At 38.4% G+C, this 26,814-nt stretch overlaps 1 protein-coding gene across 27 annotated transcripts in view; it reads right to left on the minus strand.

The window, feature by feature from the left end:
- The window catches only part of Hdac9 (histone deacetylase 9), an 869,516-nt gene that overhangs the window by 109,123 nt on the left and 733,579 nt on the right, over positions 1 to 26,814 (minus strand). For all 27 annotated transcript variants that reach the window (XM_030246984.1, XM_006515264.4, XM_006515266.1 and 24 more), the window contains one exon: positions 13,293 to 13,411. In XM_030246984.1, coding sequence (XP_030102844.1) covers positions 13,293 to 13,411 — 119 coding nt within the window. The remainder of the gene's footprint in view (positions 1 to 13,292; positions 13,412 to 26,814) is intronic.

The raw sequence follows: 26,814 nt of genomic DNA on the forward strand, positions 1-26,814 counted from the left end.
AGTTTCAGAAGGCCATGCTGGAAAAGACCATGAATTATGCTGGCTATAGCATAATCCCTGGCTCAACAACATATCCCCTCTCTTTTATTCCTTGTTTCTATCCTGAGCAGTCAAAAGTGGCTGCTTTCCTTTGACATGTCTATGGTCGTGTTTATCAAATGAAGAAGTATGTTGTATCGAGGGGTTATCACTAGCCTTCAGTATTTACATGTGCTGGTCTAGCTAGACTGATTCTCTCTTATGCAAAATTGTGAGAGACCTGTGCTGTGAACAGATAAAGACTTCAGAACTGCAAACTCAGGTAGTTCGGGCTTTGGTCAATAGTGGCTAATTATTTCTCAGCTGACCTGTAAGTTATTCTGACACATTTAACAGATCCACAGTTGTGGTTTGAGAAGTTAGTTGGTCACGGGTAGGACTTTTGCTCAGCATATACAAAGCATTGGCTTCTAACTTTAGCATTTTAAAATAGGCCAACAGGTTGCTATCAAGACACAAACCTGATCAGTATGATAGGCCATGTCTATAATTCATGCTACATACATGCTTGAAGCAACAGAACTGCAAGATTGAATCCACTTGGGCTACATATCGAGTGCAAAGCTAACCTGATCAACTGAGTAAATCCATCTCTCAAAATAATGTCTCTTTAAAAATCTGAGATTAGACTGATATGATGGAGTGGTTACTTAGCCTCTAAAATGCTCTGGGATCTCTTCCCAGCACAGTAAACATACAAACAAACAAACCACAACAACACACTAGCCTAGACATAGGTAACTCCAGTGCAGAAGAGTGGTATGCTATTCATGCTTAAACTTGTTATGATCTGGGTCTAAAGCATTCTCGAGGCTCATGAAAGTATTGGGACTGTTTAATGGTGGCGGACGGTTGTTGTGTGAGTGCTAAATGATACCTTTCCAGACTGGTTAGTCTTAATCTTTTCTAATCTTCACAACTCTATGTAATAGATAATTTCATTTGGGAGTAAGGGAATTCAAGTGATTAAGGCTAACTAAAAGTCCAAATACTTTGTCTAAGCTGACACAATTGGAAAGACATCAGAAATAAGTCCTAAAGAAAGACTCAGTGGAGTCTGCCTGCATTAAGAAATTAATTAATGCTGGGCAGTGGTGGTGCATGCCTTTAATCCCAGTGCTTTGGGGGCAGAGGTAAGCAAATCTCTGAGTTTGAGTCCAACCCAGTCTGCAGAGCTAGTTCTAGGACAGCCAAGACTACATAAAAAACCTTGTCTCAAAAGACCAAACCTACCCTCTAAATAAGTAAATTAAATTAGAAGAAAGTAATAATTAATTAGTTTAAGACCAACCTGATTTTTTTTTTTCATTTTCGAGACACGGTTTCTCTGTGTAGCCCTGGCTGGCTGTCCTGGAACTCACTCTGTAGACCAGACTGGCCTCAAAACTCAGAAATCTGCCTGCCTCTGCCTCCCAAGTGCTGGGATTAAAGGCGTGTGCCACCTGATTTATATAGGGAATTCTAGATCAGCCAGAGATACACAGCGAGACCTTGTCTAAAAAGATAGCTAATGATGTATCTCAGCAGAGAAGAGAGTCAGGAGAAAGGGCCCTGGCTAAGAGCTGTTCCCTGGGTAGACTGTGCCCATATGCTCTGCTGAGAGATAGAGCAAGCCTCATCAGGCTGGAGCATAATAAAGTGAGAACAAAAGATGTCAGCCTGGGGTGGATGGGGGAAAGAGGCCCATTGTTGTAAGAAGTGGGCAGTGCATGCTGCTATAGGAAAATAATATTATTAAGCTGTATGTTGGGGAAGGGGCTCAGACATGGGTCATCAGTGGCACAATAACACAGCTTGGAAAAGAAGTATTGTGCTCTGCTGAGAGTGTCCACCAAAGCGGACACAGAAAACATGGTGACATTTTAGTATAGATCATACTACTAGCTATGCTACAAATGCAAGCCTTGTAATAAAGCAAACCTTGCGAACTTTATGGCTCTTATCCCAGGCCTTTCTATTTCGCTTTATTAGAATTATGGCTGCTCTACACAAGAAATACATCTATGTTGAAAAATTCGACACACAGAGAAGTGATACTGAGAGACGTACAAATTTATATTCTAGTTGAATCCATACAACTTATTCTGGGATAATCTAATAATAATGTTCTCGTAGAGGATGAGTTTGGGAGATGGAATCGATGAATTTAAATGGGGGCCTGTACTTTACTGCCTATTTTCTCAGGTTTTTCTCTAGGTTCCCTATGGGCATGAATTCCACTAGTTCTGACAGAAGTAAACTGCGCCGATGCATGAGTAAATATCAGAATGGTAGTTCCGATGTGTGGCAAAACTCAAGAGTGTTCTGCCCTCTGAGCCAGCTTGTGTGGCTCTGTAACTTTGCCTCTTTCTTCCTGTGCAAGGAGGCTCCCTCCTTGTATCTGGGCTTCTGTTGCTTACGCTTAGAGTGGGTAAAACATTGGTAGGCGTGTTCGCCGGTTTCCACATTAACAATTAGTTTTGGCGGAGGTGACAGTGACAAATATCTGGTGAGTTCTGCACATAGGAACTGCTGTGAGTGGCCTCAGGGATACCCACTCTTTTGACACTGAGACCCAGGGAGGGCGACAGGACAGTCCCAGAGCACATGAGTGCTCAATTTTCTCAAGCGCTAACTGCTGGGCTTTGTACTGTGGCTCCGTAGATTTCTGGGCACATTTTCAGTAAGATAATATCTAGGTTAGGTAATTGGAGATCTGGGTACTTCCATTCTTGTCCCTTTCTCCTGTGTGTGGCCTTTGTAGTACACAGCAAATTGAAAGCACAAATTGGACTCCTCTGTTGCATCCTCTGTAGAATAATCAGCTGTGGTGCTGACATTTCTTGTATTGCTCAGCTTTGAGGATCCTCTTTTGAGTGTATCACAACTTCCTTGGCTTTAAGCTTTTCTTTTTGTCTAATAACTCAGTCTTGTTAGTTGCCATCTTGCAATATGGCAAAGAGCAGCATCTTGTCTTTTTTGAGCAATGTAGACTATCTCATAACATGTTATACTGTGCATTTAAAAATGCAAGCAATTCTAAGATCAGAGAAAGTTCATTTGTGAGAGTTCTTTGTGTCAAGGGATCAAGTGCAATTTATGGTATCCAGTCCAGTACCAGTTTAGATTTTATGGACCAAAAGAAACAGAAGTGATTCTTGGTTTGAAGTTTGAGGGGGGAATCTTTGAACAGAACAGACAAAATATCTAGCACTCTCAAAATCATGACATTGGCTGATCTGAGGATTGTTACAATTCCCAGTCTTTTGTCTGTGACCATGAATCTCAGCATTAGATGTGATTAACCGAAAGATTCTGATGGAGTAGAGCTAGAGAGAGGAAGTTTTCCTCATTAAAAACACAATTACAATTAGGTGTTTCAAGTGTTTTGGATATTTTCAAATATTAAAATTTCATCATCGTTTTGATAATTTAGGATTAAATTTCATATAGGATTATAAAAGCATATTGACACATGAATTCTGACATATGGAAAAAGAAATATCCTGAAATTTAGTGTGCTTAAAATCATTCCTATCTTAGCATTCTAAGATGCCATTTATGCATTTTCTAGAGTCCTTATCTTATGAGTATCTAAAATGCCTCTATATGTAACCAACATGCACATAATTTGTATTGATTGTAGTTGAGAAAATAGAAATAAAAACACACAAAACTGAATTTTTAACCAATTAGACCCCAAACTATGGACCATTCAACTCCAGACTCCACATCTTTTCTTTCTCCAAGGAGCCCATTGGTTCTCAAAGCATGGTCCCCAATCCAAGAGCATCAGCAGCACCTGGAAACTTGGAAATGCAAATTGCAGGCTCCATTCCAGACCTACTAAATGAGAAATTCTGGGACAGGACCCAGCACACCTAATAAGCTCTCCAGGTGAGGCAGATGCCTGCTAGTTTGGAAACCATTAAACCAATTCATAGAGGCTCTGGCCCATGAGACCACTGAGGAGAATGGTCCTTTGGGTACAAGGAACACATTTATCCTCATAACTCCCTTGGTTACTTATCAGCTACATACAGGCTGGTCAGTAATTCTTGGACACATAGTTACAATTCATTCACTTATTACTGCCATAGACCTGTGACATCACTTACCAAATTGTTAGCCTGTTCGTTGGGTATTGATCTGACTTTTGAAAGGAAAGAGAAACCGTTATGGATGGGAATGAAGTATTTCCCAAAGGATAAGAATTGAAGGCTTAGTTTCTAATAGAGTGTTGGGGGAAGAGAGCCTTAGGGAAGTGACTGGATCCTAAAAACCAATGACTTAGGCAATGAATTAATCCATCAGTGAACTCCTAAGTCAATGGATTATTGGCGCATACAGAAGGTGAAGCCTGATTGGAGAGAGTAGGTCACTGGGTACGGCTTTGAGGAGTTCCTTTCTTGCATTCTCGCTCTGAAGGCAGGGTGTCAACAAGAACCGTGCTCTGCTGTGTCTCCATAATACATAGCAATGGTGTACATACACATGGACTGAAATCTCTAAAACACCTTGTTTTCTTGGGTACTCTGTCACAATGACGGAGAGAGACTAATAGTGAAGCCAGTGGTTTTACTGCTAGTAGTCATCAACACAAAGAGTTACAGCTCTTTCGTATGGAACTTTTGAGAGCAGGAAGAACAAGTATTATCTGAGCTTGTAAAAAAAACAACAAAACAAGTAAAACATATATTAATAAATACCCTGTTAATATTATTTCTTTCTTTTTTTTGTTTTTTGATTTTTGTTTTTTTCGAGACAGGGTTTCTCTGTGTAGCCCTGGCTGTCCTGGAACTCACTTTGTAGGCCAGACTGGCCTCGAACTCAGAAATCCGCCTGTCTCTGCCTCCCAAGTGCTGGGATTAAAGGCGTGCACCACCACTGCCTGACTTAATATTATTTTCAGTTTCTTCAAAATTGAATCAATAGGAATCTGAAAAGGAATTATAAAATTGAAGTCTACAATTTTAGCATGGCTTTTGGCTAGTATCTAAAAAGCATTTCAAAGCATAAAATATTATACTACATATATTATAAAATGCTACTGATTGTGGCACAAAATAACTGTAATCACTCTTTTATATGCTATCTTATCAAAATAATAATACATTGCTGGTCTGACACTGAAATGTCACTAAATGGAAATGGTATCATAATTTCACACATGTTAAAGTGTGAAAAGTTCACATTAACATTAATGAAATACTGTATAAACTTTAATATAGATTGCAGTTGGCAAACTGTTTCGGAATGAATTCTACTTCTACATTTCTCTTCGTAAGCAACGCTATATGGACCCAGTTATAGTACAGGTACAGCCAATGTTATCCTAGGCTAAAGGTGGTTCTATGACATCAGTAACTAAGCACAGCAAGGAGAAAATATCCTGCTAAAACTTGGTTTTTTGATTGTCATAGGGAGTAAGGGAACAGGCAGTTGGGTGAGAAAACAAAGGGAACTAAAGTTAAACATAAAGAGTTCATTCACTTGAGTAAATCTCTTGGTTGTCGTTACAGAGAAACTTACTCACACACTTACGATATGCTAGTCTGACGCTGGTGTTTTCCTTAATCAACCCTGCTGATTATTTACATTAGTTATGACGTGTAAGTGGATTATGTTGCTACATTTTGAAATGTCCTATAAATCCACTTCCAGGTCTTTACAGGGGCTGCACAAGTGTTTGAGACTTTAACACCGTGAGATGCTGCCATGTGGCAGTGTTGAACCAAAGCCCCAAACTCTGACTTCTTGTTGCAAGAAAATCTCATGTTCAACAGGGAGCACAGCCTGCCCACTGGTATCTTAGCAGAGCAGCTTTTCTGATTTGGAGGATTTCATTCAATTAACAAAATCTCTGCTGTGTAGATTTTATTTCATTTTCTATATTTTTATAATTTTGACTAAATTTATATACCATAGATATTTTTGGTAACCTTGTAAACCTAGTAGGAAATAGATAAAGGCGGGAATAAAAAGCAGATAAGGTTATGTTTTGGTATTCTTTAGCACTGTAAATTTCATAAGGCACTTAACATTTTTAAAATTCCAAATTCAAATAAATTTTGCTTAGAGACTTCAGGGAGAAAATCTAAGAATATAATAATAATAGAATATAGTATAAAATAAAATAGGGTATGCTTTAAACTTATTACTTTATTCGATCATGAGAACACAATTAGATAATGCAGAGATACATAAGTACAGTGTCTTACAAACACTCCACAATTCCCAGCAGGCATCTATGTTACAGCATCAGTGATGATCACACAACCAAGATGAAATAAGTTTCATCCTTTAGTCAAGAAATAGTCTTTAAGAATTTGTGGTCATCTGAGTGCCAGCAGCATTGGCTTTGGGATTATTTTCTTCATTTATCTTTTGGATAGTTTGTTGTTTGTCAATAGATGTATTATGGAATTTTTTGAAAGCTGGATACTGCAATTTCATTGTCTTATTTATTGGTCCTCACAGTTTTTCTACACTCTTTAGGAATATATATATATATATATATATATATATATATATATATATATATGAAAAATTAATAAAAAATAAATTCTCTGTACACAGACAGAATTTCTCTTTCTCCCTTCTTATGCAGTTGGCCTTTGTTTCTAGCTCCTGTCTTACTGTTCTGATTAACACTTTCAGTCTTAGGTTGGACAGAATTGTCAAATATGGCATCATCTACATTTTTCCTGTCTTAAAAGGAGGGATTTTGGCTTTTCACTATTGTATATGGTCTTAACTGAGATGTTGAGAGTTTTTACCATAAAAGGAATTCATTGTTGGGATCTAGGGAGGTGATCATATGACTTTGTCCTCTACTCTGTTAGCATGGTAGGCCACATTATTTTATTTGACTGTACTGAACTACTGATACATCTTTAGATAAATCTCACTTCACCCTGGTGAAGTAGCTTTTTGATATGCCTATTGAATTGAACTCCAAATATTAGAGTGAGGCCCTTCTTCCTGTTTATTGACAGTTTATAGGTAGTTCAATTGATTAAAATGTATAACAGTAAAGTATTTATTCTGTATCATATTAAAATGTCAAGAGTAGATTTTCTCTCTCAATATAGCAAAACAAAATGTAAAGTGTTTAAGAAGGCAAGGACTAATAAAGTCTTGCCACACAAAAAAAAATTGTTTATTTTCTTTTAAAGACATGGTATCTGTCCAAATGCCTCTGGATTTATTACAAAGGGGTCACGCACATAATAAGAAAATGTGAGATGCAGGCACTTGGCTTATTAAACTGACTTATTTTATTTTATTTTATTTTATTTTATTTTATTTTATTTCTCCGAGACAGCATCTCATGTATTCAAGCCTGCCCTCCAAATCAACATGTAACCCGGGATGATCTTGCGCTTCTAACCATCTTCCCTCAGAGGGAAGCGCTAGGTTCATAAACATGACCTTCTGCCCCTGGGTTATGTGTTGCTTAGGACTGGGGATAGGGGCCTGTGCATACTAGGGAAGGACTGTAGCAAGTGAGACACCCAGGGACTACAATGATTTACATTGAAGCAATAATCAGCTACTATTTACCCCAAATCCAGGACTGCTTTCTGGGACTTCTGACCATTCTTCTATCCTTTTATGTAAGAATTTAAACCTTCTTAAAGGGAACTATAGTATATATGTTGCATATTTTGTATTTCAAGAGAGTACTTAAATGTCAAGATTTAATTTAACTTAATATTTAGAATGTTTGAATTGATTTCAACAATAAAATTCATGATTGTTAACTTATACTAGTAAATTACTTATTCTTTATAGATGACATTTCTTTAGATCCTCAATAAATTGCTTTTTCTAGCTAAGAAAAAACTTATGTGAACATAGTGGAATATGTTTTAAAGGTATCTCATTTGGAAGGATCACATATTTCAGTCTAGCATGGCACAAAGAAATCCTGCCACCCCCCTCTCTTACACACACAACACACACAAAGAGAGATCCTCTCTAGTAATTATTCATGCTTATTTAATATTTAAAGAACTCAATAATCTTCTAGTCCTGTTTTGCCTAGCAAAGATGTAAATAAATTTATTTCACTAATTAAAAACTATCAGATGTTAATAGCTAGGGAAGGCAGTTTCTCCAAGGCCCAGAGCTACAAGTATATCATGACTTCCTCATTTAACTATTAGAATTTTTTTCAATACCATTCACAACAACAGAGAATATTTAGAAGTCACAACTGTGAAGAACAATTTTTAGAAATACTGATTTGTATTAGTAAAAATATTATGAGAGATCTGTATCTGCAGTTCAAAATGAAAAAGAAGTGGCTGTAATCAGAATAGCCATGGTTAATGAACTCGTTTACAGAGCAGTAAGGCTGTAGAAGATCTATATCACCAGCTTCACTTCTTTAAAAATGGTGTGGACAATACCATAGACACTGGACTAGTCTTTGAAAACAGTGCAGAATCATACCAGAAAGCTGCTTCAGAAGATAGCGTGGTGGTGGGAAGGTTTGGAGAGTCAGTACTGACCCCTTCTCCCCAGGTGTTATTGTTGAGGCTTGTTTGTTTATTTGTTAGTTTTGAGACAGATTCTCACTGTGTAATCCTGGATTATCTGGAACTCACTAGAGCAGACTGGCTTCAAGCTCACGAGAGTTTCTCTCCAGCCTTTGCCTTCTGAGTGTGGAGATTTTATCAGCATGTGTCACCATACCCAGCTGGTTTCCTACAGTTTTTTACCCTCATATAAAGGGATGCAGGAGAGAAGTTTGAGGTTGGTATTAACAATTACAGATACTCTTCTCTCCATCCTTGTTGTCCGGGGGCTAACATTCTGTCATTAGAAGTCACAGGCTTCTCAGTTACAGATAACTAAGACACAACTGGCAGATAGACTGTTCCTGGAGGCTGAATGCTTTCTTTTAGAGAAGAGAAGAATTATACAATAAAGAACACAATTAAATGCCATCAGAGTCTTTTTAAGTGAGGAGAAAATTGGAGATTTTTTTAAAAGTGCAATTTATGGTAGATACAGAGCCGCTGAAGAGAAAGGCACAGTAAAAAAGAGAAGTCAATTGCATCGTAACGCATTTTCTGGCTCAGTCTATTTTTAACTCTGGACCAGCAAAATGCATAGATGAAGGGCACTCTAAGCTTCAGCCATCCATGTACATATCAGTGCCAAGATGCAGCACATGCAGACATTATAGGCAGATGGCCTCAGCCAACACAGTCTGCCTATCGAATAAGTTTCTTCCTTTGTACTTATTTGCTATTTGGATCAGCACTCAATGTTTTAGAGACTGTCTTTTGGAGACTAACTAATAAGGAAGCATTTGTTCCTCCCAGAGACTAACTCCCAGGGAGAGATGGGTCCACTGAAGCAGGTGCTTGGCCATAACTATGCTTTCTCCCTATCATACCTGTATCCCTCGGAGTGAGGAGGGGATTGACAAACAGCGGAAAAGTAACTCTCAATCTAGGAGACAGTAGGAAAGCAAGTCTCTGAGATATGTTAGCCCATTTCTCCTTCAAAAATTCAATAAAAGTGATGCTGTATTATCTGGGAAAAACTAGATATACAGGGTTCTTACTAAGACAAAAAATGTATACGGTTTTAAAATAATATACAGTCTATCAGACATGCTTATCATTTTAGTCCCAAAGGACAAAGATTCTTATTCACATGTCACAAGCAGTCTGCCCACCAGAGTGTACTACTACATACCAAAGAAAACAGAGCGTGTGGACATCCAGGGGAGAGAGGAAAGCAAGTGCCACTTGGAAAACAGGGTTGAACTAAAGAGCTTTTAACCTCTGAGGTGACAGCACCTCAAAGCCAGGAACTCTGAGGTGACAAATCACCTTGGATATAGCACTGCTGTCATAGTATATAACTGTAACTATAATTATGTATATAAAATCTTAACATCTTAAACTATAACACAAAGACAGTTGGATATAAACCAGAATACTTAGAAAGATAAATGGATAACTTCAATGTCACATTTGGTTCTGGGCACAGAGCAAAGAATGCCGCTTTTTGAAATGCAACCTAACTTTGGATCTGGATGTAAGAAGAATATAAATTGTAAATAAATGCTTATAAACTCCATTTTAGAACAAAGTTTTCAATTGTAGCACAAACCAAACCCACCCTTCATGCTCTAGTTTCGTGGTATAACCAAAACATGAAGAAAGAAGAAAACAGTGCTCTGGGGATCCCCTTTAATGTAAAAATCGCCTCTCTGTATTTAGGCTGAAACATTTGTCATTGAACCAGGATTTCTTCTTTTCTTTTAAAGTCAGGCAGCTATTTAGATGTTTAAAATGAGCAAAATCCATTGTTGTTTTGACTTGATCTTTCTTTTCCTTTCAAAAATACAAAATAGAGTACTGTAAAAATCCAATTCGATGTGCCAAGGAAATAAATTTTCAGATGTCTGAAACGACAATATCCTCAAAACAGCTCTCAGATCAAATCGTCCAGTGTTTTACTTGGAGCAAGAACGAGTCTAGCCAGAATTGAAAAAGTTTAGTTGAATATTTGTTTTCATATAGTTTAGTCACAATTTACTTCAAATTTGTACCCCATTTTCAACTTTATTCTGGGACTCCACACTTGGAGGATGACTTCTGGCATGGGGCGCTGAGATCTCAATTTTAATCGCCTGTCTGTCAAGCTGAAGGGGAATGCATCAGCATGCAGCAAGCCAGTGCAGAGCCTGTTGTGAATCTCTGGAAAGTTGTGCAGTAACCCCAGGTCCCACACAGTTGAAGTGGTGACTTCTATAGTGAAGACTGCAGCCTCCCTAAGGTGACACGTGCAGCTGCTCAGTAGTGGGTGCTGGTGTTCCTGTTGTCCCAGATGGCATTTGTGGGTGTGGCCCCACTAAGAGTGTTTGAATGCACATTCCAATTATTTTGCATATGATGGATGGGATGATTTTTTTTCCCTTAGTGAGAAGAAATCCAGTGCATGGCTCACTCAATGCCAAGTCAGTACAAATCCATAAACACTCTATTTTAACCCCAGTTATGAAATCTGCTAACTGTTCAGGATGACTTCTCATGCACTCTGCATTCTAAGACCCCCCTCCCCCGCCCCGCATTATGTGCTTTCTTTAGGTAATAGCAAAGAGTTGACCCAAGAGCAATGCTTGGATATTGATAACCTTAGGTGTGTCTGCTTCTGTTAGGTAGTAAACACTGGCAAAGAGGTACATGGTCTTCTTGAGTAGAAGAGAGCTAAGGAGGAAAACAGGCAGGGGCCAGGAACTGATGAAGGAAAGCTGAGAGTGTTCTATATTCATTCAAATGAATGTGGGGGACAGAAAGCAATAAAATGTACCCTGTATGAATACACATACGTTAGTATATTTAAAATATTGAAGACTTCACTGCTTTCTGATTGATAGAACTTGGGTCTGAGGTCCTGAGGATGAACTACAGGCAAGAGGTGGGAGATTTCAGCGTTAGGGGCTGGTAGGAGGCTTTTAGGTCACTGAAGCCATGCTCTTGAAGAGAATTACACCAGCATTGTACCATCCCATCTCTTTTTGTCACTTTCATTGAGATAAACGGTTGTACTCTGCCACTTGCTTCCCACCATAATGTATGGCTTCATCACGGCTTCCCAACAACAGTCCCACAGTCTACAAACTCAAACTCTGTCAGCTGAAACAAACCTTCCCTACCTATTGGATAAGTTGGTTATCTCAGCGATGAAAGCTGATTGGCACTACTGAAGCAGAAAAAAAAGTGTTGGAGTCAATGTTTCTAGTATCTGTAACCAAAAGAAACCACATTGTTATTATTTTTTTAGTCTACTTTTTAATGGGACATTTGAGATTTAAAGCAAAATTTCCAAAATTTAACACAATGATTAGTCCCTTCTCTTTTTGAGAGATGGACAGGTGAAACCTCCCCCACCTCTACTCGAGGAGCAGCAGTTTTCCAACCCCCGAGGGAGCTGCTTGGCTTTAATGAGAAGGGCCTCTTACCCTCATTTCTCTGTTTCTTCCCATGTATCTTATATCATTTGAGTTTCTTTTTTTAAAAATAAACTAGTCGCCAGCCTTGCCTCAAATGAGGTTTATCTGCAATGGGAAGACTGACTTCTCTTTGAGCTAACTTCTGAGAGCAACATCACCAGAAGAACCATAAAGACACTTATTACAAGAAAACACCTCCGTATTCAATTTTAGCAAACTCATGAATTATCTATATTTTGTTGTTTGGGCACAGTTGCCTGCCTTAATATGTTTTCGATAGACAACAAGGCACCAGGAATCCTGGGTAAATAATAGAGGTTAAATATAACCACTACCTAACAATGTTACTGGAATAATTAGAGTGCAGAAATGCTCTCACACGAGGAGCCAGCTCAAAACAAAGGTTGGCATGAATCTCTTTCTTTGGTTCTTTTCAAATTAATATAGCACATTCATTCCAAACACATCTCCCCCACTTAAAGCAACTTGAGTTGTTTTCATTTTGTCTGCCTTTCAACTCCCCCAAAGCATACAACACTGGATACCATCCACTGTGCAGTTTTTACAGGTTTTTTTTTTTTCCTTGCTCAGTAGGTACACACAGTGCCAAAGTATATTTATATGCACGGACTATAGATATGCTTTGCTTTCATACACAGAGCAAGAAATTTGGTCTTAAAGAAAATCCTCTTTCTAGCTAAGTTCCATGGTGTTGTAGTCTTCAAATGAAATAAAATATAAAGTTCATTTCCTTGTTGGGTAGTTAGTGACTATGGAACACAGCCAGAAAATTTGTCTCTGCAACCAGCAGAAGAGCAGCATTGACCTCAGAGACCCTTGGGATTACTGAAGCACCATCGAGTCTGTATTTTGACTGGAAGCACATAACATTATTGCTAAATGCCTATTTCCATTTCATGTACAATGTGGTTAGGTAGCAACTATGTTCTTTTTGCGAAAAGCTCAGTAGCTCCTCTAGACTTATGAGTTCTCAGATCAGTTGATACACTGTAAACAGAAGTCATATCATTTTAGTCTTTAAATGAAAACTAAGACTCCTAAAATACATGAAGTTTCTAATATGTCTATCAGGTTAACAATAGGAAACCCATTTTGCTTTTCTTCAATGAAAATTTCTCCAGAGACATGAAACAGCCATAAATACCCCACCAATCATTTTCAAATGTCTCCCCAAAGCTTACTAACTCATGTAAAAAGTAGTAAACATCTTAAAGATCTAAATGGTGTATGGTGTCATAGCATTTCATGAAGTCCTGAAAGAGATACTTGCATTTTGCTGTCACTTTGTAACCCCCGAGGGGAGGGGTATGGCCTTCCAATGCATCAAATCCAGCAGAAACCAGGACCATATCTGGATCAAACTCTCTGGCCACAGGCATCACGACAGTCCTGCACGGTGAAAAGGCAGTGGTCACTCATGGGAAAGGTGGGTACCTGGAAGCCCTACTTTATTAAAAATGACTTGGCACAGCTTCAGTCACTTCCCAGGAAAAGAAGTGGGGAAGCGCAAACTGGATTCAAAGTTTATCATTTCCTTCACACGCGAACACTGTTATTTTAGTGCCCAATACAGTGATTTTTTTCTTTCATCTTTTCTTTCCTTTTTCTTCTTCTTTGTCTTTTGTTTGTTTGTTTGTTTGTTTGTTTGTGTTTTTAGCTTGAGACTGAGACCACCACAGTCTGCAGGTACATTCTGAAGCACGGCACAGCACAAGTACATCTGAAGCTGGTTTACCCCATTGCCTATAACAAAAGAAATCCTTGCTTCTTCCAAAGGAGGCTAATGTTTTACAGAGGAAAATTGACGCTTTAGAGAGAGCCTAGCTTGCTCTAGTTAGTAAAAAATTGGTATAAATTTGAACTATAAATTTCTTTTGGGAAAAAGTTTGCTTTCCCAACTTAAAAAATATATAAATATATATTTTTATTATATATATTTTAAAATATTTGTCATGGTAGGGGGTGACTCTTACAAAGGAAAAACACAAAATTCCCTTAATAGGATCCAGATTATGACGTCTAAGCAAGTCCAAGGCCAGACACATGAGGAATGCAGCAGCCTTGTTGCTGGCTGCAGCCCCTGCTGGCCCCACTTAGACACATCAGCACTCACCTCTCAGCCTCCTCAGGGCTCCGACCCTTCCCATCCCTGTTAGTTTTGAGAGAAAATGATTGCAGGAACTCAGGGGAAAAAAGTTTATGAGGGCTTGAAGCTCAGAGTGCCATCATAAAAATTCAAATACCAAAGTCTATTTAATAAAACGAGGAAACAGCACAGTATTGTGAATTTTACCAGTAAGACTTCTGTCTGTGAGAAGTAACTGGAACAAGTGTTCTGAGAATAACCCTGAGGTAGTAGAATAATTAGCTCTTTGATTTATTTTAAAAAAAAAAACCTTCAGATTTTTTGACAATAATAACACACCAGTCTTACCTAAAGAAATTTTGATTGAATGCCATAAATGAGAATTTGGAGTTAGAAAATATCTAAGTGAAATTTATCTAGAGAGATATGTAAATTAACTCAACACTTTTTCCTATATTTTCTGCTACCATGCAATGCTGGCTGGCCATCAAGCTTCATTGTAGTCCTCTCAACAGCTGAGAAAACCACCTAAGTCTGAATTCGTCATTAATGAAACCAAGTAAAAAAATGCAATTCCACTCATTATGTATAACTTTCTAATTTTTTCCAATAATGCTATGCATCTTTAGGTGGATCCATGATCTGAAGATGAAGAGATGAATAATATTCATTTCTTCAACAGTAATTATCAGTTCTGACATTGCTTTCATGGAGTATCATGTATAGTCATCATGGAGTATCATGTATAGTCATCATGGAGTATCATGTATAGTCATCATGGAGTATCATGTATAGTCATCATGGAGTATCATGTATAGTCATCATGGAGTATCATGTATAATCAGTCACTGAGGCCCAAAGTGAAATGACCATGTACTACTAAGACATTGCAGTAAACTCTCTCAAGGAATCCAGACTCTTTTCTCAAGTTCCTCTCTTTATTTTGATGGGTACTAGACACTTCCTTAGCACATAGCTGGTCTGGTTTATTTGTGATACAGTCAACACATTCACTTTGCCTGTCTTTCTGGATTCACAAATGGTTTTCAATCAAGGTCCAACTCAGGGAACTGAATTGTATGCAGGTCTATTCACTCCAAAAATAAGATGATGAAAAACTCGGTGGGGGAAAAAAACCTACCACACATCCCAGTTGGCTTCAGTTCTTAACTTATCACAGGCTGGAATGAATCATCTGAGAGAGAAGCCTTAACTGAGGAACTTCCTAGATGAGACACGGCCAGTGGGCATGTCTCTGGGAAACTGTCTTGATCATTAATTGATGCAAGATGGCCCAGTCCACCATTGATGGCACCATCCCTAGGCAAATGGTCCTGGGGTCGAGCAAGCCAGATAGCAAGCAGCATTCTTCCACAGTTTCTGCTGTACTCACTTGACTAGAGATAATGCTACATGAATACCCAAGCCAGCCATCCTTTCAGTTCATAACCTAACTTCACTCATGAAAGGACATTGGCCTGTAAGTGTAGGATGAGTTATCATACATTTCCTAGTAATCATAGCATCCCAACAGCAAAAATCTGTCATTTTTTCTTCAAGTTGCTTTGGTCATATTGTTTGTTACAGCAAAAGAACCGGAAGTTGGATACCATGTTATCTGGTAGAATTTTCTACTTCAAAGTATACATTCTAAATACTGTGGTTTCTCTTCAGAGCAATTCTTAGGCTTTAAAAATGATACATTCTTAGACTTTTGTTCAGAATGGCAACTGTTTGCTGAATGAACTATCTGTGCGTTTATGACTACAGAAAGTTTGTGTGATGTTCTAATGCAAAATATTCTGCAAATTTTCTGTTAAGCTAAAGAACTACATGGCAACAACTGGTTACAGAGAGCAACATTGGTGACCTTTTGATCATTAATTTCAACTGGTACACTTTGTCTACTTTTTTGCAAACACTGTAATAGCTAAAAGTTATTCAGTTTCAATTTTAACAATTTTAAGTATTTTCCTATTGTTGACATAAAACACTTTTTTGCCTATATCTCATAAAAAACCAATATTTCCCAGATCTCTTTATTTTGATAAATTAAAAAAATATATTTTATGTGCACAAGTGTTTTGCCCATAGCATATCTGTGTATTGCTGTGCCTGGTATCCACAGAGTATAGAGAGGGTGTTGGCTCCCATGGAACTAGAGTTAAAGATGATTGTTAGCTACTATGCTCATGCTGAGAATACAGCCCACCTTCTCAGAAAAGCAGCTAGTGCTGATCCAACCCTCCAGCCCCATATTTTGTATATTTTAAAGAGATATTGCAGAAGTTTTTAAGCTCTTCTATTTATGTTGGCACAGAGCTAGAATATCTACTACAGCCTGTGTCCCCTTTCCAAAACTCCTATTGAAATTAAATACCATTGTTAGAGGATGGATCATTGCCACTGCCGTGGGAGTGGGCTCCAGATGCACAGATGAGGTTGCCAAGTTTCCTCTCTGTCCTATGCCTATTTTGTATGTCTTTCCACCATCTTATGACACAGCATGGGAGCCAATACCAGACACCAGCACCACAATCCTAGACACTATACTCTCCATAAGCATTTTCCAAATAAATCCATGTTCTGTATCAATAATAATAATCTGTTACAACAACACAAACTTTACTAAGGCACGTATGAAAGATGAAAAGACTTATAAAAATACAGAGTAGAAAAGGCAGTATAATTTTTCTTGAACAAATTCCTCAAAGGCATTTATGGGGTTTGTTGTTAAAGACAATAGCAAAACATATATGTCTGAGTTATCATACATTTCCTAGTAATCATAGCATCCCAACAGCAAAAATCTGTCATTATAGAGCTAATGTGCTATTGTCAGTTTCGAATTTTAAAAAAAATTTTAAAAACTGGAAATTCTTGAAAAGTTATTGACTCCAGGACATTGCCACCAAAAATATAATGTATCTAGGGAGCACTATATTGTGGCAAGGGAGCTGCCAGAAGAGATGAGGGGGTGCTCAAGGGCAAATGGATTGGAGCAGAAAAGCCTGGGGTGGCTGAGGCTGGCACAATTCCACAAACACAAAAGGTAATGCTAACAGTGGATTATAAGCCATAAAATCAGATAAGTAGTCATGAGTTCATAGAATAACAGAGCTGTAACTGAGCAGAAAGGAAACAAAGAGGAATGAATTATCAACTGACAAATGTCAAGAATTCGAGAATTTAAGGTAAGAGAAAAGTCACCATTTGAGTACAATTTTTTAAAAAAGAACTAAAGTAAGAAATATTCACAGATTCTATGCATTTTTTCACATGAGAGAATACAAAAGACACATGTAAAACTCAACTATTGTGAAAACTTCTGAAACTCTTAATATTCTTTAAAAAATTAAGTGTCATATAAGAAATATTACTAACTGAACAATGAGCACCCCCATCTCATCTGACAGCTCCCTTGCCACCATATAGTGCTTCCTAGATACATCATATTTTTGTTGGCAATGACCTCATGTGGATGTTGGTGACCTCCAAATAACTCTCTTTGCTTTGCCACTCAGACACTTGCCATTTTCTAGAATGTTAATCCCAAAGTAACTGTTATCAGCAAATTAACTTTTAATTTTTTTTTTTTAAAGATTTGCTGTCAGGCAGTGGTGGTGCACGCCTTTAATCCCAGCATTTGGGAGGCAGAGGCAGGCGGTTTCTGAGTTCGAGGCCAGCCTGGTCTACAAAGTGAGTTCCAGGACAGCCAGGGCTATACAGAGAAACCCTGCCTCAAAAAACTAAGAAAAAAAAGATTTGCTTATTTAATTTACTTTTATACATAGGTGCTTGCAAGAGTTTGTATGTTTAACATGTATGCAGTACCCAAAATATCAGACTGTTGGAGCCTCTGAAATTGAAGTTTCAGAGGCTCCAACAGTTACAGATGTGAACCACCATGCTGACACCAGCACCTCTCTTAACCACTGAGCCATCATCTCTCCTCCCTAGCAAACAGATTTTTAAACAAAATTTGAGGGGATAAAAATGGGAGCTATTTAGAAAAATGAGTTAGAAAAAGAACTACTACCAGAACTTGATATAGAAGGAACTAGAGAAGAGAGGAGTGATATTTGGCTCCAAGGAAATACTCAGCAAAGAAATAGATATAGAGGAAGAAAAGAGGCAGAGCTGAGAACAAGATATTAAAGAAATATGATCAGCAAAGACCACTAGAAGATATCCAAACATCCTAAGAGCTTTTCCTCCTGCTAACGTCCAGGATGATCATTAAGATAGTCTTAATGTCCATCCTACGCTTCTTAATGACTCTTCTTTAATGACAAGCATGCATGGACAAACTCTAAACTCATGTGGATGTTGGTGTCCTAATGAGGATGTCAGTGACCTCATGAGGATGTCGGTGACCTCATGTATATGCTGGTAACCTCATGAAGATGTTGGTGACCTCATGTAGATATTGGTGACCTCATGAGGATGTCAGTGACCTCCTGTGCATGTCAGTGACCTCATGAAGATGTTGGTGATCTCATGTGGATGTTGGTGACCTCCAAATACCTCTCTTTGCTTTGCCACTCAGACACTTGCCATTTTCTAGAATGTTAATCCCACAGTAACTGTTTTACATACTAATTAGAAAAAAATTAACATCATCCAGTGCCTTCTTAAGTAGCAATGGGAAATAAGCATATCTTGACTCATAATGAAACCCGAGTATAGAAAAACACATTAAAATAAACATATAAACAATTGGATATAAACATATAGTTTAGCCAATAGATAATAGTCTCAAACATATATACAAATAAATATATCATATATAAACCCATAGCATGTACACACACAAACACACACACACACAAACACAACTTAATGGTAAGGATTCACCATGTACCTCAGGTTGATCTGGAACTCACAATGTACATACCATTTAGTTCTCTCAGTGCTATGACTAAATATCTGACAATAAACAATTTAAATATGAACTGTTTATCTTCACTTACAGATGGAAAGTTTGGTCCACTATGGTAAGAAATCCTCATGATAAACTCTTGAGGTTTCTTGCTCACATCTATGAAAATCAAGAGGTAAAGACTGCACAGAAAGCCAGGCTAGTCTGTAAACCTATGGCCAGACAACTGATTATAAAATTAAAAAGGAAAAATAATGTCTTTGCAGTATGATAGATTAAGACTCAAACGCATACAGGAGACTGAGTAACCAGGAGGGACAAAACCAACAACAACAACAACAAGCCAGGAAGAGATACTTCAGGGAATTTTATTGACTATTTTTCATCAATATTCATAAGGGAAATTGGTCTGAAGTTCTCTTTCTTTGTTGATCCATGGACCCCAAAGGAGTATCTATGGGAAGGATTGAAGGAGCAGAAGGGATTACAGTCCCTTAGAAAGAACAATATCAATTAACCAGATCACCCAGAGCTCCCAGGGACTAAACCACCAACCAAAGAGTACACATGCAGGGAACCATGTCACCAGCTGCATATGTAGCGGAGGATTGTCTTATGTGGCATCATTGGGAGGGGAGGCCCTTGGTCTTGTGGTGGCTTAATGCTAGAGTGATGAGGTGGGAGTGGGTGAGCACCCTCATAGAGGCAAAGGAGATGGGGCAGGGGATAGGATGGGGTGTTATGGATGGAAAACTGGGAAGGGAGATATAATTTGAAATGTAAACTAATAAAATGATTAATTATGACGATGAAAAAAAAAAACAGGGAGAAAGTCCACCAGCAATGAAGAATTAGTGTGGACATTAGTGAAGAAGATTGACAGGAAACAACAAACAAAAACAAAAACAAGGAAGATAGGTTACTGAGGCACATGCAACAGCATACATGTGACCACACAGAGAGGCATATGGAGCCTGATGAAGAGCGCTAGCTGTGGTATACAGGGTAGAGATGGTAGAGGAAGCTGTGGGCCAAGGGAACCCAGGCTCTGCCTGCTGCTCAGAAAGAATGTGGCAGCCTCTTGAGAGGCACAGTCATCGCTCTATGTCCCTGACAATTTGAATCCATTACTCCAAGTCTTATTGAAGGATATCCCCAAAAGGGGTTCCTTCCCTGTGCTTTTGCTCACTATGGACACGTGATCTGTATCTCCCTTTCCTAACAAGATACTCACACAGGAGGTCCCCATAAGCTGCTGAGTGGCTGATTGCAGAACACCTTGCAACTCCAACCCATTCACTGCTTTCACTTAGTGGATTTTACTTCCCACTTTTAGCATGAGCTGGGTTCACAGACAGTTCTGATTTCTTCATATGTTAATTGAGAAGAGAGAGTATCTGAACAATCATGCACTCTGTAGCCATACTACCCTGAATGCGCCTGATTTCAGATGGACAATAAGAACTAGGGTAAAACAGAAATTACCCAGAAGGCCACAGGAATGACTGATGTGGGTCTGGGCTTGGTACACAGAGACTCACTGAAACTGACAGTGCACGGGGTAGGGAAGATCATGTGAAGCGAAGAGCAGCTGTGGATAGAAGAGCATGTGCAAATGCCCTGACTGGGACTTGAAGGTACTCAGAGAACTAGAAGAAGCTACTGGGGTAACACAGAGCTAAAAGTACAAGACTATTGGATATGGCCAGAATCAGATATCTGGTAATGAAGCCACAGTGGGTGGGGCATTGGAGGCTACAGAAGTGTTTTGAATTTAATTCTGTTTTGTATTATTTTTATTATTCCTTAATCTTCCTTTACAGCTGCTACCCACCTCCTGTTACCCTCCACACACACTGCTCCCCATCCCATACCTCCTCCCCCATCTCCAAGAGGATGTCCCCATCTCCCTCACACCTACCCTTGGACCTCAAGTCTCTTGAGGGTTAGGTGCATCCTCTCACTGAGACCAGACCAGGCAGTCCTCTACTGTATGTGTGTCAGGGGCCTCATATCAGCTGGTGTATGCTGCCTGGTTGGCGGTTCAGTGTCTGAGAGATCTTGGGGGTCCAGGATAGTTGAGACTGCTAGTCTTCTTGTGGGGAATTTAATTCTTAAAAAACAAAAGACCCTGAAAGATTGGAGAGGGCCATACCATATTCCCATTTATGTTACCTCAAACAATGTATTTCATTCCCATGCACAGCTCATGTACAATGGCATATTATATTCATGCATATGTGAATCACAGATGAAAAGTCGTGTCTACATTTTTTGTATATGTAACTGTAGGTCATGGCTTAAAGGCATCAGATTATGGATTAGATATTCCCAAATGATACAAGCTGTTCTGTTTTTTTTAAATGGTTTTCTTACAAAATAAAGTACACATGACAATACGTACAAATACTTTCATGTACCTGTATTTGTACATGACAGACAAGGAACAACACTTCTCAGGAAAACTCTTCATGACAGTCTACACTGGGACAGGCAAAGAACAGCACTGCATCACATTTAGATAGATGCCTGAAACATTCCCACCCTCTCTGTCACCTTTGGACTACTGTGAAAACACTACGGGGCCTCTATGGGGAAGATCACTGTGCAGCGGTCACCGAGCACACACAATATGGCTGCTGTTTACAATCAGCCACACAAGCCCTGACTCAAGTCCTCTATTTCTAGTCATCTTATATTTCCTGCCCAACTCCAAACACACACACACACACACACACACACACACACACACACACACACACTTTCCTAAACACTTTCAAATACATCCAATACCTACCCTCCTCTCAATGCATACACACTCAACACATGCACCCCAAAACATATACCCAACAACCTCTTCCACATATATATATATGCTTAGCACACATTCTTCTTGTGCATATATACCCTTATATATGTCCTCAACACACCAAATTTCCAACGGATACCCACACAATACATACACTAAACACATAGAAATGCCCAATATATGCATATACATATTCCCAACACATCCAATCACCACACCCCAAATGCTCCCCACTACAAGAATACTCCAGCATAAACTTCCAACACACAAACACCCAGAGTATGTGTACATGCACACATAAACGACATACATGATTTCTTTTGTACACTCAATGCTGGTTATTTCTGTCTCAATTTTCTATCCTTGGTAACTCTCTTTTTCACTGTAACAAATTTATTAAGAAACTTCATTGTCTACACTTAGAATATGCATCTAGAAACTTACCAACCGCCCCCCTCCCCGGGACTATCAGCATCCTCACCCTAAATGGATTCAGAATCATTTTTCTCGTTCAGCTTAGATGGCTCCCTCTGCCTCATTTGGAAAGCAGCTCGCCAGGGCAGCATATTTGGTCAGATCTCCATCATCCCCCTCAGGGCAAAACAAATTTTTAATGACCTACATATCCCTGGACAGTAAGCCAGTCCAACACAGTTTTGACTCTGTCCTCCTATTCTTTGCCAGGACACTAATCACAAATATGCCTGACTCACTCTGGCTAAAAGAGTGTCTTAACAGCCTAAATAATGTTTTGTGGCAATATGCATTAAAAACTTTTTTTTTTTTTAAAGACCAAATAGTATCCCACTGGATGTAAGTACTGTATTGTCTTTTTCATCTATCCATCCATTCAAAGATAATTCCCTTGCTTGCTATGAAGAACTGGGACTTTGTGTGCTAGAAGTGAGAATATAAAGTGGTGCTAACACTTCTCTAAGGTTGACAGCTCGGTTTTACTTCTCTCTCCATACAACTCACATGCCACATACCTTTATTTATTCATTCATTTACTTACTTATTTATTTACTTACTTATTTATTTGCAGGGTTGCTTGCCTACTTACTTACTTATATTTGATGTTCATTATTTATGTTGTGGTGCCTTTACTCACTGCAAAAGCCTATTCCCCAGAGACAAGTAGAGACTGCTCACTGACCAGAAGCCTAAGGAACACATGGGAAGTAGACAACAAATAGCTGTTTAATCAAATCTCAAATGGAATGCCTTCTGTCATGTTTGATTTCTCTTTCCATTTATTTCAGCTGAAGTTTTCTTGATTCTCCCACTCTTCCTTGGGCTAGGACATTTCAGAGATAACATTTGTAATGGCTGCTTCAGTAGAGGTCATTGCCTTGCCTTTTCTTGTGGCTTCCTTGGATGCCAATAGGGTTTTGTTTGTTTGTTTGTTTGTTTTTGTTTGGTTTTTTTGGTTTTGTTTTTGTTTTGTTTGTTTTTTTTTTGTTTTGTTTTGTTTTTTGTATGAAAATCAGAAGTGTAAAGTGCTATAAGCCCAAAGTCAGAATAGGAGAGCTAACTGTCAGGATACATAAGTGCTTGAGTGCTTGACCTACTCATGTTATCTATACATTGCACTCACAAGGGGCAGGAGTTTCAAGCATGCTTGATTCAGAGCACAGGCCATGCAGAAGCTGTGGATCTCATTTCTCCAAACTCTATAACCTGTTGCTATCTATTGCCCTCCCCTTGGTTTCCTAGATTCCATTTCTGTCTCCATAATTCTGATTAAAACAAATTCCCACTTGTACTTTTGTACACTGACCTACATATTTTTTCGTTTCATTATTCCAACTAATTATTGAACTAGAAAAGCATTAGTCCCTAATAATATTGCTTTGATGGCTTTGGAACATGCATGGAGAAGAGGGGTCATAACAGTCTTTCAAGAAGGGGTCAAATTCCCCAATGTTTCCCAATGGCTGCCACCTCACAACTGAATTCTCTGGTTTCCTTGTGTAATGTTCCTGAGTTAAGATGCTTACATTCCAATGAACACATCCAGATTCTGTTCTTGGTGTTACTTCTAATTCTATGGACTTAGTAATTGTCTTTGCTTTCTCATTGAAGGGCAGCAAGGCTTACCTAGATAACCTATCTGTGAAGTCAGATGCAGCTCTAAAATGTTGTGAGTACTTCTGATCCCAGAGCTACTATGTCACACACTTTCCTTACATTTTGTTTCCTAAAACTCAAGGTTCTCTCTGGTCACATTTGTGGGCTTATGCTTCCTGATTTGCCCTCATCCTTCCTGGTTGATGTTAGATTCTGTAGACAAGCCCAGCCACCATCAACAATGAAGGTAGCATAACTGTCCACAGAGGACACTATTTACAGATGGCAGACTTAGTATAACAACATATTCTGTATTGAAATATAGGAATATACGTGTGTATTCCTATATATTCAATGTGTTATAGTTTAGAAAGTATACTCTTTTCATAATAGTCTTCAATATGACATTTGGTACATTTATATTGCTTTAGTATATTAAAATACCAGTGCTAATTTTGAACTCAATGCTTTTAAAAGAAAGTGAATACTTTAAATGACTAAAGAGTTTTACTTGTCCGAGATGTGCCATGTAGCCATAAACTTTGAGAAATTCAGAGAACTTACTTAATAGAAACCCCTACTGAGAAAAGAAATACTTTCCCAAATGTATCTCTTTCTGGTTCTAGGCTATTTCCAGAGCATATAATATTATTATATTCCTGGTAAAATATTTGTTATTCTACTGCATAAAAATGATGCTGGCTCTCTGCAACATTTTACACTTGAGTAAAGCAAGCTGAGAAAAACTACAGATAAGCACAACAACAACACAGTAATGCACAGACTTTGCTATTGTCAAACACTGTACTGGTATCTGACCTACAAAAGTCAGTACACCAGAATAAGAAACTGTGAGAAACATGTTGAGCTTGGAGTTTTCAGAAGCCATAGGAGAGCTAATACCGAAATAAACATTCTTCTGCTGAGAAATATACAATATAAGGTATTTTGATACACATGTATATATAAACTATCTGTGCTGTGGACTTCTATTTCCATCATTATTGAACAAAAGTATATAAATATCATGTATTTTAATATGCCAAAAATGTGGCAATAATTTCACAACAGTGGTTCTTAAGAAATAATTTGTTATGATTCCAAATGTGGGCCAAGCAACTTACAGATGGTCTTACATAAATAGCTTTATAAGCATTCCTAAATCAATCCTTCAAATCTATAAAGGCGAGGGCTTGGAATGAACAGGCATCCATCCTGTGTTCTTCCACAATCCAGTTTAAAACAACTCAAGTCTTCAGTCCCTCGTGGTGAGGGCCAAGGTCTTAACCAATTTTAGCTTGATGCCTTATTTTTAAAGATAAATGTATTTATTTATGTATTATATGTGCATAGGTGCTTTGTCTGCATGCATGTCTTTGTATTGTACATGACCAGAGCCCTCAACTCCTATGGCTGGAGTTACTGATGTATATAAGCCACCATTTGTGTGCAGAGAACTGAATTACAGTCCTCTGGAAGAACAGCCAGTGTAATTAAGAAAGCCACCCCCCTGGCCTCCAGATAGATTTATTTATTTATTTATTTATTTATTTATTTATTTAGGTTTTTCAAGACAGGGTTTCTCTGTATAGCCCTGGCTGTCTGTAATTAAGAAAGCCATCCCCCTGGCCTCCAGATAGATTTATTTATTTAGGTTTTTCAAGACAGGGTTTCTCTGTATAGCCCTGGCTGTCCTGGAACTCACTCTGTAGACCAGACTGGCCTCGAACTCAGAAATCCACCTGTCTCTGCCTCCCAAGTGCTGGGATTAAAGGCGTGTGCCACCACTGCCTGGCTTCCAGATTTATTCTTAAAGGGCATAAAACATTTAAGAAGTCTATAGAAAAATATTTATAGAAATAAAATAAAAAATTTCAAATTCATTCCCTTAAATATATACCAAATATATAGGCAAGGGGGAAACATGAACATGTTCAGAGAAGAGCAGAGACCATGTGACATGGGCAAGAGGGGCAGAGCAAGCTCCAGTTACATGTCTCTTTCCAAATCTTTGTTTATTTTCATTTCTATAGCAACATGGTGGCTGTAAAACCCTGCTATAATGAACAGAAAGTAAAGCAGAAATGATAGTAAAACTTCTTAACTGAAATAGCAGAGTATTGTTCAGAAATCCTGGAATTTCTGATTTGTTTGTTTGTTGGCATGGACTTATGTCAGGAAAATTGTCCACCTCTGTGTAGTAAATTTTCCTTGCAGTGGGACAATAAGATGACTGTGACATGTAACCTTTGGAAACTTAATTATGTGCCCATTTCTTGTTATTACTTTCTTTATCCAAAACAATCCCTACAGAGATTTTACTACCATCCATTCAGTCCTAGGATTTCTCTGCTTTCAGTGGGGGTGCCATGTAGGGCTTAGAAAACTTATTGCATTTCCCATCACCCCAACAACAGCACAAAATATTCTTTTTGTAAAGTTTCAAATGGGCCCCTCTTTGGTCTTTCCACAAGTGATTGCATTCCATAAAATATTATTACATGAAGCCAAAAGACCCTGGCTAAAAATTAAACTTAGGATTCCAATAAAATCACATGCGTGCACTCACACACACACACACACACACACACACACACACACACACACACACTCACACACTCACACACACACCAGAGAGAATGTTATTCTTTATGTTTCTTCTCAAAGAGAGAACTTTGTAGACAGAAAAAGAAGGAAAAAGAAAGGTCAGCCTTCACTGTAAGTAAATGTTCTGTGGTTTACAGAATTCACAAAATAAATTACAGCATGACATCCTTTTCAAGGAACTGTTTGTGTCTTTGGAAAAAGTGTGTATTATTTTTGGTGAACTCTATCTTTTGATGTGGCCTTTCTGAGGGAGTCAGCATCATCAGGTTTTTTTAAATAAAATTGAATAACAATGTGAGGATGAACAAGACAAAAGGCAACCTCATTTAGTAACTAAA

The sequence above is a fragment of the Mus musculus genome, chromosome 12 (genome assembly GCF_000001635.26).
Source record: "Mus musculus strain C57BL/6J chromosome 12, GRCm38.p6 C57BL/6J".
NCBI lineage: Eukaryota > Metazoa > Chordata > Mammalia > Rodentia > Muridae > Mus > Mus musculus.